Raw genomic sequence first — 19,348 nt, 5'->3', positions numbered from 1 at the left:
TCTATCATTCGTCAAATCAGGTAGCACTATCCTTGTCTAGCTCCGCTATGTTAGCAGATCGTTTTTTAACATGATAGAAATAACAAAGTATTCCGTCAATATATTATGAAAAGTCACTACTTAATTATTGGAAGATATATTCTCTTGACTGATAGAATATATAATTAATCAGCAAGAATGAACATCAGATATACTGGTATCACCTACCTTCTATAGAAGGCAGTGTCAAGGCAGAGAAACGGCAACGCTGTTCTTCTATCTTCCTCCACTGTCATTATAACGTGGACCTCACTATACTAATAGTTCTGTGAACAGTAGACCTCACGCAGTATTCTCATCCACAAGTACCTGATTGAAACTATAGACCTTATGGAAATACAGCAATAGACTGGCTTTTCCACACATCTGTGTAATCACTTGTCAGCTGATTTATGATGAATAATTCTATAGTCTGATTTTTACTCTAATATTGGCGTATGAAGGAGGCTCCTTTTTCCTTTTATATTATCCTTGAAATGCAAAGTTTCCAAAAACCTTGTATATACGTCGACGCGCAATTAAAAAAGGAACATACCTGTCAAATTTCATGGAAATCTATTACCGCGTTTCGCCATGAAATGCGCAACATTCAAACATATAAACATTAAGAGAAATGCCAAACCGTCGACTTGAATCTTAGACCTCACTTCGCTCGGTCAACTATTCTATTTCTACTTGGATTGGTGACAGATTATTGGATCAAATATTGGTTAACCAATTTATTATATTAGTTAAGGACTAACTGAAGATTAATTTACACACATTCACATGAAAATAAAGTTGAAACTTTAGATCTAAATATGTAAATTATACAAGTGACAGTCTTTTCATCTCCTAATTTTATTCACTGATTTGTTGAAATATAAGTTAACTTTTATTTTCCAAAACAAATCTTCATTTCTTAGGTAGATGAATTAAATTAATAATTTGATGCATCTGAATAGATCTTGATTATTTTCTAGGATTTATTCCACTCAATCTTTTCCCGGTCAACCTAGATAGATTCCGTGTCAAGGACTAGGTAAGCTCAATAGTCTAGGCCTAGAACTCTATTCTCAAAGCCTACTCAAGATTAGACTATTATAGAGAAAAAGAAGAAGAAGAAGTAGAAGAAGAAACAAGAGAAGAAGGGAGAGAAGAGATAACTCATTCATGCTCGGAGAAATTCAACCAATATTATGATAATGACTCATATTCGTCAATAAAATACTTTTGAGCAAGGTAGAGGTGAATAGGAGAAGATAAAGAAGAACTGAAAAGAGAAGAAGAAGAAGGAGGAGGAGAAGGAGAAGGAGGATTGATTGATTGATTGATTGAGTACTTTATTTATGTAGATTACAATATACTGGCTTATACACTTATATACAATAGCTTACAATACAGTAAAATTATAGATGAATTTACATAATATAGACTAAGAAAATAATTATTGAACTGTATATGATATGAAAAAGAGAAGAAGGAGAAGAAGGAGGAGAAGTAGAAGAAGTAGAAGAAGGAGAAGAAGAAGAAGAAGAAGAAGAAGAAGAAGAAGAAGAAGAAGAAGAAGAAATAGTAGTTAACAAGCACAATGAACAAAATGTGCTAGAATTTATTGTCTAGTTGCATATCCAGAGTTGCATGCATATTTGGACGCTACAGAAAACAGCTGTTTCGTCACTCCTCGAGAGAGAGAACCAGTCTGGAATGCAGCTGTAGTCGATCAGCTGATCAGCTGCTAATCTGAGATGAAGTAGTCACGTGATAACCGGTCACGTGAGATTAACCGGCGCCAACACGAGATTAACAGGTGCATGGGGACCCACTTTTCGTGGATCAATCTGGGTCACCTACAGAAGCGCTCACCTTTGTTTGTATATCTTTAGTGAGGTCCACGTTATAATGGCAGTGTATGATTAGCAATGGTATTGCTATCCTTTTCTATCATTCAACAAAGCGGATAGAGCTATCTCTTTCACGTTTTGCTCTGTTGCCAGATCGTCTTTTAACTATGTAGAATTATAATTAATGACCAAAATATTTCATCTCAACTATGAAAATTCATTATGAAATAGTTGAAAATATAATTTATTGCTTAAAAAAATATAATTGATTATCTTGAACGAGAATGAACAGTTAATATAACATCAATAAACCTGTATCAGCTACCGTCTATAGAAGACATTGACAAGACAGAGGATCGGCAACGTTGTTCCGCTATCTTTCTCCATTGCCATTATAACGTCGACCTCACAATATCTACAGAGATGGAGAGAATAATATGATTTTGTTATTTATATATTATCTGTGTACATGTAGATAAGTTTTAAGGTTGATTTACTCATAGTAAATCTATAAATATAATGAGGAATTTGAGAGACATATCCTTGTGAAAATGAAAGTGCTGTAAGAGATATTGGGTGAAGAAGATTGTACTACTTATAGTGAACAAAAAGTTGGGTTTCTCTTAGCTATTGTATCTGGAATTTTTCTTCATCATCATCATCAACATCTTCTTCTTCTTCTTCTTCTTCTTCTTCTTCTTCTTCTTCCTCCTTATCCTTCTACTTCATCTTCACGTGATGAAGAATGGACTACTTTTAATTCAGATAAAAAAGATTGATTCTCTATTATTGATGGTCTATTCTATTTTATCCATGGATATTTCTATTATGTGGATAATATGAATAAATGCATTGTCTGTGAGACTATCATATTTTGCCATAAAATATCCTGGGAGTTGAACAATTTTTTGAAAGATGTTGTCTTCTATTTGTAAAAGAAAGCTTTAGTAGAGTTTGTAACTGTCTTTTTTTGTGAAAAATTGATATATTTCGTTAAGATTCCCATTTTTCCATTGTGATACTTTCTTCATACTGAATTCTACAATCATTTCACATTCCTAAGACTTATGCAACATAATTTTTACTTTCATAGTATTTCATAGTACTTTTTCTTTACATAGTATTGCTTTCCGGAAAAATTAAGGTACCCCAATTTCTAAATTTCTATACGTTTCAAGGTCCCCTGAGTCCGAAAGAGTGGTTTTTGGGTATTGGACTGTATGTGTGTGTATGTGTGTGTGTGTGTGTGTGTGTGTGTGTGTGTGTGTGTGTGTTGTGTGTGTGTGTATGTGCGTCTGTGTACACGATATCTCATCTCCCAATTAACGGAATGACTTGAAATTTGGAACGTAAGGTCCTTACAATATAAGGATTCGGCACGAACAATTTCGATCAAATGCGATTCAAGATGGCGGCTAAAATGTTGTCATAAACAGGGTTTTTCGCGATTTTCTCGGAAAAGGCTCCAACAATTTTGATTAATGTTATACCTGAAATAGTTATCAATAAGTTCTATCAATTGCCATAAATCCCATATCTGTAAAAATTTCAGGTGCTCCGCCCCATCTATGCAAAGTTTGATTTTAGATTCTCAATTATCAGGCTTCTGATACAATTTGAACAAAAAATTCCAAGTGGAAAAGAATGAGCATGAGAATCTCTACAATTAATGTTGAGTAACATTTTCACCTAAATTTGAAAATAAGCTCGAAATTCCAGAAAATGTGATTATTCAATTGCGAACTGTTGGCAACTGTTGATTCTATTAAATCATTCACTATGAAGATATAGCAGACCTCGTGTGTCTCCAGCGTTATTGTCCTGTCACCAGCTGGCTCAGATCTTTGAATAGTAGACTTGAGATGAGCGTGAACACTAGCGTCAGGTTATCAATTTTCATAACGGCAAGGAAAGTTGTGTGAGTGCGCCACACCAGATTTTATGATATGATTATTAGCTCAATATCATTCTGTACTTTAAAAGTAGATTAAAATTTTGCTATCAAATTCGTGCAAGTGAAGCATAATGTAATACATTATAATCTGGTGTGGCGCACTCACACAACTTTCCTTGCCGTTATGAAAATTGATAACCTGACGCTAGTGTTCACGCGCATCTCAAGTCTACTATTCAAAGATCTGAGCCAGCTGGTGACAGAACGATAACGCTGGAGACACGTCTGCTATCGAGGTCTGCTATCTCTTCATAGTGAATGATTATTTAATAGAATCAACAGTTGCCAACAGTTTGCAATTGAATAATCACATTTTCTCGAATTTCGAGCTTATTATTAATTGTAGGTGAAAATGTTACTGTACATTAATTTATTGTAGAGATTTCCATGCTCAATCTTTTCCACTTGGAATTTTTTGTTTAAATTGTATCAGAAGCCTGATAATTGGGAATCTAAAATCAAACTTTGCATAGATGGGGCGGAGCTCCTGAAAGTTTTACAGATATGGGATTTGTGGCAATTAATAGAGCTTATCAATGACTATTTTAAGTATAAATTTGATCAAAATCGTTGGAGCCGTTTTCGAGAAAATCACGAAAAACCCTGTTTTTGACAACATTTACGCCATTTTAGCTGCCATCTTGCTTTAATTGCATTTTACCGAAATTGTTCGTGTCGGATGCTTATATTGTAAGAACCTCAAGTTCCAAATTTCAAGTCATTCCGTTAATTGGGAGATGAGATATCGTGTAGACAGACGCACATACACTCATACACACACACACACACACACACAACACACACACACACACACACCACACACACACACACATACACATACACTCATACACACACACATACAGAAAAATACCGAAAAAGAACTTTTTTAGACTCATTGAAACGTATAGAAATTTAGAAATTAGGGTACCTTAATTTTTTTCGAAAAGCAATACTTTCCTTACCTATAGCAGTACTTTCTTTACCTATAGCAATACTTTTCTAGGGCAAGGAAAGTAATAATACATCAATTATTAAGATAAAATAATAAAAAAGATACTCTTCGGATTCAGTCGTTAGAGTTCTCAATTCTACAATAAATCTGGACCCTAGTCAAACTGCCAAAGAATATGGAATACACATTTTCTCACAATATCTTTTAGATTAATGAGCAAGTTATTTGAACAAAACTGGAAATAGGAACGAAAGATTACCTAATTCAAATAATCCAATCCACGCTAAGAGCAGTCTTCCAAAAATCCAATATTTGTCGGAAAAACTCTTCAATCGTAGAAAAGTATCCAATAGCACTCCATCTTTAGAGCAGCAATGTACACACCAGTAGGAAACACACGACTGAAGTAGTGAAACACTTTGAAATTCTAAAGAAAACTTATTTGAAATTCTAAAGAAAACTCGAAACTAGAATTCGAATTTGCCTAACAATGCACTGCACAACGCACAAACTGTCAAGTCTGTTTTTACTACCTCGGGAAACTGTGAATGTAATTGCAAATGTCGTGAAGTATTGGCGAAATAGCACACTGAATGAAGACGTCACCAAATTACGTAGTTTTTGTTGAAGGATTTTCAGTTTGTCACCAGAAAATTAGACTACTTTCAGTTGTATTATTTATTCAAAAAACAAATAAACTTTGAATTCTTTGAAAATATCCTCTTGGAAAATAAATCAGACGTTCAACTCACTCGTATAAACTGAGAAATATTAGAAATAGTTTTTGTTGCAGGATGCTTAACTTGTCAACAGAGAATTAGGCTACCTCCACTCGTTTTATTTCTATTCAAAAGACAAATTGACTTGGAAATATTTGAAATAATCTTTCTGTAAAATAAAACAGACGTTCAATTCACTCGCATAAAATGAGAAATACTTTAATAGTTTTCGTGGAACCAGAAACGTTTATTTGGCCACTTAGTTTGAGGTCTTTTATGAAGGATATATTTAACTTGTCACCAGGCAATTAGGATACTCTCAGTCGTTTTATTTTCAATTAAAAAACAAATTGACTTGGAAATATTTGAAATAATCTTTCTGTAAAATAAAACAGACGTTCAATTCACTGGCATAAATAGAGAAATACTTTAATAGTTTTCGTGGAACAAGAAACGTTTATTTGGCCACTAAGTATGAGGTCTTTTATGAAAGATTTTTAGCTTGTCACCAGGAAATTAGGCTACTTTCAGTCGTTTTATCTTTATTTAAAAGACAGATTGACTTGGAAAACTTTGGAATAATCCTGTTGTAGAAAAAAACAGACGTTCAATTCACTCGTATAAACAGAGAAATATTAGAAATAGTTTTTGTTGCAGGATGCTTAACTTGTCAACAGAGAATTAGGCTACCTTCACTCGTTTTATTTTTATCCAAAAGACAAATTGACTTGGAAATATTTGAAATAATCCTGTTGTAAAATAAAACAGACGTTCAATTCACTCGCATAAACTGAGAAATACTTTCAATATTTTTCGTGGAACAAGAAACGTTTATTTGGCCACTAAGTATGAAGGATATATCCAACTTGTCACCAGGAAATTAGACTACTTTCAGTCGTTTTATCTTTATTAAAAAGACAGATTGACTTGGAAAACTTTGGAATAATCCTGTTGTAGAATAAAACAGACGTTTAATTCACTCGTATAAACTGAGAAATATTAGAAATAGTTTTTGTTGTAGGATGTTTAACTTATTACCAGAAAATTAGGCTGATTTCTCTCGTTTTATTCTTATTTGAAAGACAAATTGACTTGAATATCTTTGAGTTCATTTTTGTGTAGAGTACAAGAATGGTTTAATTCACAAGCATAAACTGAAAAATATTAGGACAAGTTTCAAAATACAAGGAACGTTTATTTGACACATATAAACTGAGAAATTTGAGGAATAGTTTTTTGTAGAAACTGTGAGTTTACTCGAATTCTCAATGAATTTAATCCACACTAAATAACTCCTTCTCTAATTAACTTCAAGAAATTGATTCACTTTCACTAAAATAATTTCAAATTTGGTAATCACGGATCACAACCCCATATTCCTCAAATCCGATAACTCTAGTACCGTTTCAAAAACATTTCGGTTCCACTTTGTGAAAAATATACTACTCATTGATCTACTGCAAAAACTATTCAAACAAATTTGAAAGTAATATTAAACTATCAGATTAAAATACATTCTAAACATCTAACCACAATATTTCACTTTCTCTGATAGAGATTATTAATTTCTGGTTCACTACTATTTCACTTCAATACTGTTTCACTCTCAGAGTTAATTGAAATTGACTACAATTAAATTAATTAACTAGAATTAAATAACACGTATGATGTATGGTTCACTACCATTTCACTTCAATACTGATTCACTCTAGTTGAAATTTAATGAAAGTTGACTAATATTAACTAAGACTAAAATAATAACACGTTAGATGCTCATGCCACGGGTTTCGAATAGATACTGACGAATTAAATTTTATTAAAATATTTTTCGAGTATATCTTCCGTAAAGCTATAAAGATAGTGAGATAACTTTGAACTGTCAGTCACTTTGGTTAAATGGGAAGCTTCGACGTTATTTATAGGTGCTGACAATTTAAAATGAATCTTGTTGTATATTGACATGTACAGTGAACGTGAGTTCTATGATAGTATCATGTGAAATTCACTGGAAACTGTCAGTACGTTAAAATGTACAAGTTATATGATTTCTTCCCATTTGAGACAGTGGTGATTTAGTGAGGTCCACGTTATAATGGCAGTGGAGAAAGATAGGAGAGCAACGTTGCCGATCTCTGTTTTGTCAATGCCTTCTATACACGGTAGCTGATATAGGCTTATTGATGTAATATTAACTGATCATCCTCGTTTAAAATACTTGATTATATTTTATTATGCAAGGAATCATATTTTTCAATAAATTCATAATGAATTTTCATGAAATATTTTGTTAATTAATTATGAATTTTACATTGTTAAAAGACGAACTGGCAACAGAGCAAAGCGAGAAAGAGATAGCGCTATCCGATTTGTTGAATGATAGACAAGGATAGCAGTACCATTGGTAATCAAACACTGCCATTATAAAGTGGACTTCACTATATAGATACTGTCCGCATGATTTAGATTTCCAAATAACAGTAATAAATCGTTTTCGAGTTAATTATTGTGTTATTGTTGTGTGGATAGTGAATGTGTATTAATGGAAATAATTAACTGAAAATAGGACAGAGTGGTGGGGGTAGTTGAGAGGGAGAAAGGTGGTGAGTGAGAGAGAGAGAGAGGCGAGTGAGGGAGAGATGACAGATGATGACAGAGAGAGAGAATAGAATGGAATGGAATCGCCGCCTTTATTATGACTTAGAAGGGCAGTTAGGGAGAAGCCAGCCCTCTCTTGCACTGAACCTTAAGAAGAGAGAAAGAGATTGATTGATTGATTGATTGAGTACTTTATTTATGTAGATTACAATATATACTGGCTTATACACTTATATATAATAGCTTACAATACAGCAAAATTATAGATGAATTTACATAATATAGACTAAGAAAATAATTGTTGAACTGGTTATGATATGAAAAAGCAATTTGTCTGAAAGAGAGAAAGAGAGAGAGAGAGATAAAGGGTCAAAGAGAGAGAGGAAAGAGAGCGTGTGATTAAGAGGGTATGATTGAGAAAGTTAGTGTTAACGGGTTGAAATGAAAGGAGAAATAAATAGTAAGGAAGAGGGAAGAGAAACCAAATATAATGAGAGAAATGGAAATGGAGACGGAGGAGAAAAAGAGAAGTAGTGAGGAGAGAAAGAAGCATGAGAATAGGGAGAGGAAAGATTGAGAGATATGAATGAATGAATGAAAAGGAGGAAGAAGAAAATGAAATTGGTCAGAGGATACTGGTGTAGGAGTTTACGAAAGAGGTGCAAAAGGAGAAGGGAAAAAAGAGGAAGAATTAATAGGAGAAGAAGAAGATAATGAATAACAAGAAGAGAAAGAAAAGAAAGTTTAAAGAGAGAGGTAGTGAAAAGGATAAAGAGAGAGAGAGAGCTAATAGGGAGTAGGAGAAAAAGGAGGACGTGGAGACTGAATGAGAGGGAAAGTAGAAGCAGAATCAGAAGAGGTAGGAGAAAGAGAGAAGAGAAGGAAGGAGCAAATTGAGGTGAGTTATGAAGAAGATGAGCAAGAGGGAAAGAAAAATGGGAGCTAATGGGAAAGTAGATGAAGCATTTGGAAGGAAATAATAGAAACAATAGGGAGGAAGAGACGTTAGAAGAAGAAGATACAAAATGAAGAGAGAGAGAAATGAAAAGAATAGAGAAAATAGAGAAGAACAGAAGGAAAAACTAAAATATTAAACAAAGAGAGGAAAGTATAGAGAAGATAATATGAAGAAGGAGAATATACATAAAATGAGAGGAGAAAACGAAAGAGAAACAAGAAAAATTATTATACTGTGTAATAAATTATAGTGTGCTAGAAACAGAGAAAGGAAAGGGTGAAAACTCAATAAAAGATATATTTATATAGAGAAAGAGAGATTGATTGATTGAGTACTTTATTTATGTAGATTACAATATATACTGGCTTATACACTTATATAAAATCTAAGCTTACAATACAATACAGCAAAATTATAGATGAATTTACAAAATATACATCAAGAAAATGGTTATTGAGCTGTATATGATATGGAAAAAAGCAATTTGTAATAACTATAGATAAAATAGAAGTTAAGTAGATAGGAATAAAACGTCTCATTCAAACTCAGACAAAGAATGATTGTTTATTTAATCAACATCATAATCTTAGCTGTCTCCATAGAGATAGTGAAAGACGTCAGCTGAGGCTTCCGTAACTACCCCCCTCCAGTCTTTACTATCTCTATTATAGAGATGTAAATAGAACTCATAAAAACAAAACATGGAAAACAACATAATAAAAACATTTTGGAAATCTTTCCTTACTCATCTTCATTATAGTTCCTTTTCGATCTTCTAATCTCACTCAAATGCACAATTTCATGTCTACCTCGTCCATTGTTGTGTTGCTTTTTTACCTCCACTCGGTTCCTTTGTAGTAGATCAATCACTTCATATGGTCCAACAAATCTATGATCCGATTTCGTTCTCTTGTGATGATTTTTCTTGAAGATTATGTCACCTACTTTTATTTTATTCATGTCTTCAGCCACCTCCAAATTATACTTTTTTGTCCTCCGAACTTTCTCGTTCATGATTTTTCTCTCCACTTCTCTATGCTCCTCTGGATGCTCAACTAACTCAAATGGTGAAAAATTTGTTGAAGAATGTATGCTACTATTATATGCCAGAATAGCTCTTGCCATTGCTTCTTCCCCACAGATGTTTCTATCAACTTCTAATAAGTGCAAATGTTCAGTTAGCGTGCTATGTAAACGTTCCATCATTCCATGAGATTGCGGATGTCCTACTGTAGTGAAGTGGCTGTCGATACCAAGTTCCTCTAAAAGTTTTTTGATCCGATTGTTGTCGAATTCTTTTCCTTTATCCATTAACAACATGTTGGGGGTATTGAAGAGCCCAAAAAATGCTAGTAAATTTTGTTCCATGCACTTGGCTGTTTTATTCTTTAAAATCCATGCAGAAGCAAGCCTTGTAAAACAATCGATTGTAGTAAGATACTTCAGTTTATTGTAATAGAAAATGTCAACTTGAATTATTTATGCTGGTCTTGCGGGAGTAGGTGTGACCATCTGAGGCGTCTTGTAAGGCTTTCTGTCATATTTTGCTATATTGCATGCTGCACACTTTCCCAGCACATTTCTTATTGTTTTGGCCATATTCAGCCAATAATACTGCCGTTTCAGGTGTTGCAACGTTTCCTTTTCCCCTCTATGGTTGGTCCTTCCAATGTGATATTGTTATACAACTTCTTGTTGTTCTCTTCTATCTTCAACTGTTTTAACTTGTTTATCACAAATTATCAAGTGTATTTTTGAGTCCCAGCATTCATCTTTATGAAAGCTCTTAATTTTTATTAATGCTTCTTCCGAAATTATTGTACTGTCCGATCCTGTATCATACAAGCAATAAACATCCCAACTCTTCACATAAAATATAGGTAGCTCTCCTTTTTTGCAATCCACTTTTTGTTCCTTGCTACCTATATTCCTCATCCGAAATCCTCAATCTTTATTCCTACCTTTCTTTGTAGATAATTTGGTTGATTTATTTTCCTTCAATTCAGGCCAGTCTTTTTCATTTTTCTCTCGATATTGACTTTCATAACGGTAACAGCTATTTTCACTATCTGAGGAGTGAGTTAAACTCTCTCCATCAGAACTACCTTCCAAATTTTTTTGCGATTTTCCTTCCTCCTCAAAGCATTGACTTCTCTTCTTCCAAAATTCTTTTTTGGAGTAACTTCCTTTCTATAAATGTAAGGACATTCTCTGGCAAAATGCCCTCTTCCCTACACTCCCAACACTCGTTTGTGCTAATTTCCCTTCTCTTTCCTTTCTATTTCCTTTCCCATTAGTAACCAATCCCTTTACATCAGTTCTCCATTTCTGGTTCGATCTGTTACCATAACAGGAGAGGTTCTACTATTAAGTGAATATCTTCTCTTATTCTCAACCACTCTCCAATTTGAGTGTCTATGACCAGCTTCTTTCTATAAGACTCCTCATCTTTGACAATTTGAATAGTCTCTTCTAAAGACTGAGGTTTTGCAATTTTCACACTCGTACATACTCGCTCCGAAGCTGCTCTTACAAAACTTCCATTGATAACTCTTCATAGATTTTATTTCTCCATACCCCTTCCTCTTTAGTATTACACGAATCTAAAACTTTCGATTTCAATTCTTAACCAATTGCGATAACCGATTGGCAAAACTACCAATTGACTCTCCCAAATCACGATTCAATTCCAACACTCTCATTGCCATTGCAGAGACTGATTTCCTTGCACCTGCATAACGTTCTTTAAGGCTTTTTTAACATCCTCCCAAGATGAACTGAACGATACTCCCAATCAACCATAATTGATGTACTTATTCTAGACAAGAAAAACGAATGCAGGTTTGTAGTTGTTAATTCATCAAAATTGCTGTCAATAATTTGAGAATGGATGGCATCCATTCTCTCCAAGAATAGACTAAGTTCTTTTACCTCTCCTGGAACTCCTGAATTGATCCGATCAAATTCATGAGACATTTCACGTCCATAAGTGGTGGTTCTTTCCCGGTAATTTCAATATTTGATGCAATTTCCTTTTTCCTCCTTGGCATTTTCAAAATCTATCCGAAAATTCCTATTAACTTCAACTAAAAATACTAGATAATATTTTGGTTTCGGCACCAGTTAAGTAGATAGGAATAAAACGTCTCATTCAAACTCAGACAAAGAATGATTGTTTATTTAATCAACATCATAATTTTAGCTGTCTCCATAGAGATAGTGAAAGACGTCAGCTGAGGCTTCCGTAACTTAGATAATATTGTAATGCATCTACATAAATTGGCGGAGCTTTTGACATAACAATGTCCATTCTTCGGGAAGAATATTCGAAGTATCCTTCCCACTAACTCTCTACCAAAGAGAGAGAGGGAGTGAGAGTCTGTGATGGGAGAGACAATGAGACAGCTGATAGGCATGAATGGAAATTGATTGATTTAATAGTATATCATTCTGCCCTTTGGCTTCAAACTAATGAACCATCTTACAAGCTTCAAGATAATTTTAAAATTATATTGGGATCCACAGTAGATAATAATAAATTATTGTCAATAGTTTCCTCTATAATTATTCATGAATGAATAAAAAATACCTTAATGCGACGCAAATACAGTACTTTAATTACTTGAAAATCTGTGACTATAACTCAGTTGCACAAAGGCCTGATAAATTTTAACTGTGATAAAACACCGCGAAAACACATCAGATGAGCCTTCTTATTTATTAATATTCTCATTTATAAGTATTATATTCAAGTATAAAGTATTTATTATTCTTATTTAAAGTATTCTCTGATTGGATGATGTGGGATTCAATCATGATTAAAATTTAACAAGCTTTTGTGCAACCGGGTATGGCAACTATGGAACAAAAGTTTACTTCTTCATCAAGATATATTTAAATGTAATTGGCAAATTTAAATTTGCATAAAAAACATATAATAAACCGTCCGCATATTCATATATTGTACATAGAAGATCCCTGAAATTATATGACACACTGATATAAAAATCTTTAGATCTGCTTCTTATCCAAAACTATAGTGAGGTCCACGTTATAATGGCAGTGTTTGATTACCAATGGCATTGCTATCCTTGTCTATCATTCAACAAAGCGGATAGCGCTATCTCTTTCTCGCTTTGTTCTGTTGCTGGATTGCCTCTTAACAAAGTAAAATTAATAATCAATTAGCAAAATATTTTATCTTAATTATGAGATTATTAAAAAATATAATTTCTTGCTCAAAAAAATATAATTGATTATTTTAAACTGGAATGAACAGTTAATATTACATCAATAAACCTGTATCAGCAACCGTCTGTAGAAGGCATTAACAAGACAGAGGATCGGCGACGGTGCTCTCCTATCTTTCTTCACTGTCATTATAACGTGGACTTTACAATAATAATTTATTCTTGATTGATTCACACAATAAGTACATCATCAAAATGATAGGGAGAGAAAAAATAAGGCAACCTTGTGCTATTCCTCTCCCAAATTTAGATAAGGTTACACATAGTCCAAAACTGGAAAAATATGAACGTAATAAAATAAATAATAGAAGATAAATATTGTGGACATACCATAACCTCTCACAAACGCTGGAACAAAACAACTAATTTATATCCACCTGTTAATCGACACTATTATATATAAATCACTCTAATCATAGCCTTCATAATATATACAGTACTCAAACGTTATCACCAGAAAAAATGAAAAAAAACTGAAAAATTCCAAAAAAATATATCAAGTCTCCACTGAAATTTACTTTAGTTTGTCAGTATTGTAAGAATGGGAAGCATGAATGTTATCCACCAGGAAATACTGACAATTCAAGTGAATGTCATTGCAGCCCCTCTTCACTCGCACTGCACTTTGACTAAATTATTTTTAATTTTTTTGTTAGCAAAACGATATCAACAAAACAAAAAACGAATCGATGAGTTTGAAAGCATTTTATCGCGAGTATTTTGGGATCAAGGCTCCCTGTGATTATTAATTAGGCTCGTTACAGGCTTAGTTTGATAACAATTAATTAGGCCACATTACCTTCGCGAGTTGTCAGAATTTTGTCTGGAGATAAAAGTGTCAATGAAAAGGGAATGCAGGAAATTGTTGATTCTTTCTTCCTTGCCTTCTTATTCTAGTACTTCTTCTTATTCTTCTTCTTCCTTCTTCTTCTTCTTCTTCTTCTTCTTCTTCTTCTTCTTCTTCTTCTTCTTCTTTTCTTCTTCTTCTTCTTCTTCTTCTTCTTCCCTTCTTCTTAAGGATGATATTATACAGACCTTTTATACCTAACTAGCTGGCCCGGCGAACTTTGTAACTCCAAATAGTTAATGCATCTCATGACAAACTTTAGCTGGATGCACCTTAGGAGGCGCGATGCGGCTTCTTGCTTATTGGTTTGAATGGAAGAACTCACACACACTAAATCGGGCATGGCGTGGAACGGTGTGATAGGGTAACCTTCATAAGATCAACTCACACATGTTACACTTTGTATCACCAAGCCGCGCCTCCTCAGGTGTGCTTAGCCTTAGCTTAATCTGGTGCACTATATTTTTATGAAGATTATCCAACTATCTCCTTTCTGCTGATTTTCCCGTGCATATTCTAAATTTACAGAATTTCGAGTTCTACGACCAAAGTTTGGACGTCGTTCGTACCGCGGCATTATTAGGAATTAAAATTTTGTGAATCAGTAGAAAGAAAATTGAAAAACAGATCTACCGACGGCTGTTAGATGACGCAATGATTATAACAGCTGATTTTTATTTCTGTGTGTGGTCAGCTCACAAATCTTCTGGAGGATTTTGAAGGACCGTAGGAAAGAGTCCTGAAGTCAGATTATAAATTTGATAGGCCATAAACCTGGTCCTGAACATAACAAACAAAACTAAAAAAAAAATCATCAAATTCGGTGCACACATAAAAAAAGTTATTGAATGTCAAAATTTGAGGCTCGATTTTTTTACTTTCCTTGCCCTATTACCATAGGTAAGGAAAGTATTGCTTTCCAAAAAAATTTAAGGTACCCTAATATCATGTTTTCTATACGTTTCAAGATCCCCTGAGTCCAAAAACATGATTTTTGGGTGTTGGTCTGTGTGTGTGTATGTGTGTGTGTGTGTGTGTGTGTGTGTGTGTGTGTGGTGTGTGTGTGTGTGTGTGTGTGTGTGTGTTGTGTGTGTGTGTGTGTATGTGTGTGTGTGTGTGTATGTGTGTGTATGTCTGTGAACACGATAACTCCATTCCTAATTAACCGATTGAGTTGAAATTTTAAACTAAAGGTTTTATACCATGAGGATCCGACAATAAGAAATTCAATAAAATTCAATTCAAGATGGCAGAAAAAATAGCGGATAATTACTAAAAAACCATGTTTTTCACGTTTTTCTCGAAAACGGCTTTAACGATTTTCTTCAAATTTATACCATGGATAGCTATTTATAAGCCCTATCGACTGACATTAGTCTCTTTTCTGGGAAAATTTCAGGAGCTCCGTAATATTCTTGAGAAAAATGGCGGATAATAACTAAAAAACCATGTTTTTCACGGTTTTCTCGAAAACGGTTCTAACGATTCCCTTCAAATTTATACCATGGATAGCTATTTATAAGCCCTATCAACTGGCATGAGTCTCATTTCTGGGAAAATTCCAGGAGCTCTGTAATATTCTTGAGAAAAATGGCGGATAATGACTAAAAATCCATGTTTTTCACGGTTTTCTCGAAAACGGCTCTAACGATTTTCTTCAAATTTATACCATGGATAGCTATTTATAAGCCCTATCAAAGGACATGAGTTTTTCTTCTGGGAAAATTGCAGGAGCTCCGTAATATTCTTGAGAAAAAGGGCGGCGTACCAAAAAACCATGTTTTTCACAATTTTCTCAAAAGTAACTTGACCGATTTTCTTCTAATTCATACCCTTTATAGTTATTCATCAGCTCTATCAACTGGCATGAGTCTTCTATCTGGGAAATCAATGGGGGTCCTTCTCGTGCATGAGGTGGGTAGGTAGCGCAGTTCATAAAAAGAGCACATAGTCGAGATATTTCATCTGTAGAACAGCTGTTTTGACTACTTTAAAAAAATGATGTTTGAAAAAATCATCGAATTTTACAATTCACACAAAGAAAAAGTACTCTGAAAACAATTATATATACACATATACAGAAGTCTGATAGTAGTTTCAAATATGAGCAAGGAAAGTTGTGTGAGTGTACCACAACAGATTTTTTATTCATATAGATAGGCTCTATACATAGAGCATATAAAGCATATAGAGCTAATATAGCTCTCCAGAATAGAGAATTTTTATACCAATAGGCTCTATACAGTAATAGCCCTCCTTGGTTATTACTATAGCACTGAGAGTCGTATATATTATCCATATGTCTAGACTTCAATGAATCCAGACTTGAATGAGTCTAGACTGGGCACTTGAATGAATAAACATAATTGCTTCCAAATTGCATTGTGCAATAAACTATTAGGCCATGTGCGGTTCTATGGTGATAATGGTGATAAAAACGCCTTCTTATCAACTTCTAAAATTCACTGTATTCTTTTGTCCTTATTTATCGCTTTTGCTACCTCTTCTATTTCTGCTGCCTTTTCTTCTTCTTCTTCTCCTTCTTTTGAGGTTGAGTGGTAGAGAGGACTTAAAAATCCTAACTCCGCCTAATAAAGAATTTTTCATTTTCATTTTCTTCTTCTTCTTCTCCTTCTTCTTCTTCTTCTTTTCTTCATCTTCTTCTTCTTTTCTTTCCGGTCGTGTGTTATTTTATATCTTTTTCAGGCAATGGACAATAATTATTTGTTGAAAAACCGCTGGTTTATGAAGTTACATTACAATATTATATTATTGTTATTCAAATTTTTTTTTATTCATATGTTTTTTTGGCAGAGAGATCCTTTTGGATGTTCTGCCTCGCCATATTACCCAATGTCATTCCATATTAAAACACTCAAGTTTATAGGTCATAATATATTTTGTTCTTCATGTTTTCTCATCAAAAATTTTGTACATTTACTTCCTGAGTTTCTATTTTATGAAGTTTAAAATTAAGAAAACTCATTTCTAAACATAAATTCACATTTAAAAAGCAAACAAATATAAAAATGTGATGTATATATTGAAGCTGAAAATTTCACATTACAAATTTTTCCATGGCACCAAAGTTCAGGTGTAAATTTCAGTTATTCAAATTGCATGCAATCTTTATTCTCATTAATCAGTTTTTTGCATACTCTGTAAAATTCGTTGAATAATTATCAGCAATAATTTAATGTAAATCAGTGTATATTTTCCTATTAATATTTTTCTTATTATTATCAATAATATTATATAACTATTTTCTCCTTTTTTTCAATCTCACAATATTGTACAAATATGTAAAGGAGACAGATTTGGGGTGACCCCCGTTGTCTCCATTTATGAATGAATAAATAAATAAATATGCTAGTGATTTTGTAACATAAATAAAGAACTTCAATCTAATCTCAGAATTTATAAGGTTTAAAGTTGTTTTGTGAAGATGAATGTTGTTTTTACATGTAAGTATTATTATATGAACGGATGAACTAATGAAATATATGAATTTTCTGAGTGATTGAATAATGAATTTGAGTGAATGAATGAATTAAGTTTTTTGTCCTGGTTTCACAACACAAAGCAATAGCAATTCATCGTGACTTCGGCATCAATTATTATTGCTCTCCATCTTTGAAACAAATTATTAAAAATTTAAGTGTCTGACCACGCCAACATTAACTCCTTCCTATAGTGAGGCCCACGTTATAATGGCAGTATTTGATTAGCATTGGTGTTGCTATCCTTGTCTATCATTTGACAAAGCAGATAGCGCTATCCTTTTCAACCTCTGCTACGTTACCAGATCGGTTTTAACAATGTAGAAATATAATTTATCAAAATCGTATGTATCTTAATCATACAAATCTATTATTCAATCATTGGAAAATATATTTTCTTTACAAATGAAATATAATAATTGATAATCACGTTTTACCGAAAATGAACAGCTAATATCACAATATCGGGGCACCGAGCTTCGCTCGTTATTTATTTATTGATAAACAGAACACAATTCTCTAAAATGATCGTGTTCATATTTCACAGCTGGCTATACGTCATCTTATGAATTTCGGGGATGCGATATTTTGATTTTTCACATACTCACTCGCTCACTCACTTTTTTACCATCCACAGCTGTTTCAGCCAAGGATGAATTATCCTTTTAATGTTGTTTATCGAGTTTTCCCAAGGATGAGACCTAGTGCAATCGAATTTTTATATCATAAACCTACTATGTTCCAAATTTCGTGAAAATCGTTAGAGCCGTTTTCGAGATCCGTTGAACATAAAAAACAAGATATAAATATAACAAGATATAACATGTATAAATACAGAAATTGCTTGCTTAATATAATAGGATCAGATACACCGGTATCAGCTGTCCTGTATAGAAGGCAGTGGCACGGCAGAGGATCGACAACGCTATTGTCCTACCTTTCTCCACTGCCATTACAACGTGGACCTCACTATAGAAATTAAGTTAATGACCTCAGCATTGAGTACTTTACACTTTCAACATAATGGCTTCTGAGAAACTCGGGCTATTAATGCTGTGTTATTGAGGTAGGAACAACGATCTATTTCTACTTCTTCTTCTTCTTCTTCTTCTTCTTCTTCTTCTTCTTTCTTCTTCTTCTTCTTCTTCTTCTTCTTCTTCTTCTTCTATACAGATCGTGTTTATAGTTAGTATATATAGATCGTTGGGTAGGAAGCTGTGGGGGAAGAAGTATTCCTATAGATATACCGTACATCTATACATGTTATACTATACTATTATTATATCTATATCGAATTGCCTATGCAACAACAATGCACTAGTAGGGAAAAAGAATACCTATGGATCTAGATAATATATAGAATGCAGCTCAATCTATATCTAAAGACCTGAATGCACAGATATACGACGCAGCTAAATCTGTGAGAGTTCTAAGAAATTAGATGAGCTAATGATATTCAGCTAATACCCGTGGCAACAGAGCAATTATTCGCAAGCTAATCCAAATTAGAAAATACATCGGTTTTATCCACAGAGTACTATAGTGAAGCACAATAGTACTGAATTATTATCTTCTATTTTATAATATAATGAAGGAAAGAATCCGCTAATACGGGATAGGAAATTCACGAATGACACATCATCACATCTGAACTACTAAACTGATTAACTTGAAATTTTGCATATAGATTATTACTTAACCAAGGATGATT

The 19,348-nt window shown here is 33.5% G+C and overlaps 2 protein-coding genes across 3 annotated transcripts in view; both read right to left on the bottom strand.

The window, feature by feature from the left end:
* LOC111046635 (putative phospholipase B-like lamina ancestor) overlaps positions 1-19,348 on the bottom strand; it is a 73,300-nt gene that overhangs the window by 28,599 nt on the left and 25,353 nt on the right. The window contains exon 1 of one of the 2 annotated variants that reach the window (XM_022332234.2): positions 5,028-5,659. The exons of the other annotated variant lie outside the window; for it this stretch is intronic. The gene's annotated coding sequence lies outside the window, so the exon portion shown is untranslated. Of the gene's footprint in view, positions 1-5,027; positions 5,660-19,348 lie in introns of those variants that run through there. 2 annotated transcript variants of the gene reach the window in all.
* Positions 9,555-10,744, bottom strand: LOC120353304. The gene is made up of 2 exons (XM_039436501.1): positions 10,538-10,744; positions 9,555-10,481 (listed from the first exon to the last, which is right to left on the bottom strand). Exons 1-2 carry the CDS (start codon positions 10,579-10,581, stop codon positions 9,782-9,784), a joined length of 744 nt encoding a protein of 247 aa, XP_039292435.1. The 5' UTR covers positions 10,582-10,744; the 3' UTR covers positions 9,555-9,781.

The sequence above is a fragment of the Nilaparvata lugens genome, chromosome 10 (assembly GCF_014356525.2).
Source record: "Nilaparvata lugens isolate BPH chromosome 10, ASM1435652v1, whole genome shotgun sequence".
NCBI lineage: Eukaryota > Metazoa > Arthropoda > Insecta > Hemiptera > Delphacidae > Nilaparvata > Nilaparvata lugens.
This window is presented reverse-complemented; position numbering and strand designations above follow the sequence as displayed.

Coding starts and splice junctions, on each gene's coding strand:
- LOC120353304 (XM_039436501.1), bottom strand. CDS start 10,581: ATGACAGAAAGCCTTACAAGACGCCTCAGATGGTCACACCTACT. Junction 10,482..10,537: donor CTCAGATGGTCACACCTACT/CCCGCAAGACCA, acceptor CAATAAACTGAA/GTATCTTACTACAATCGATT.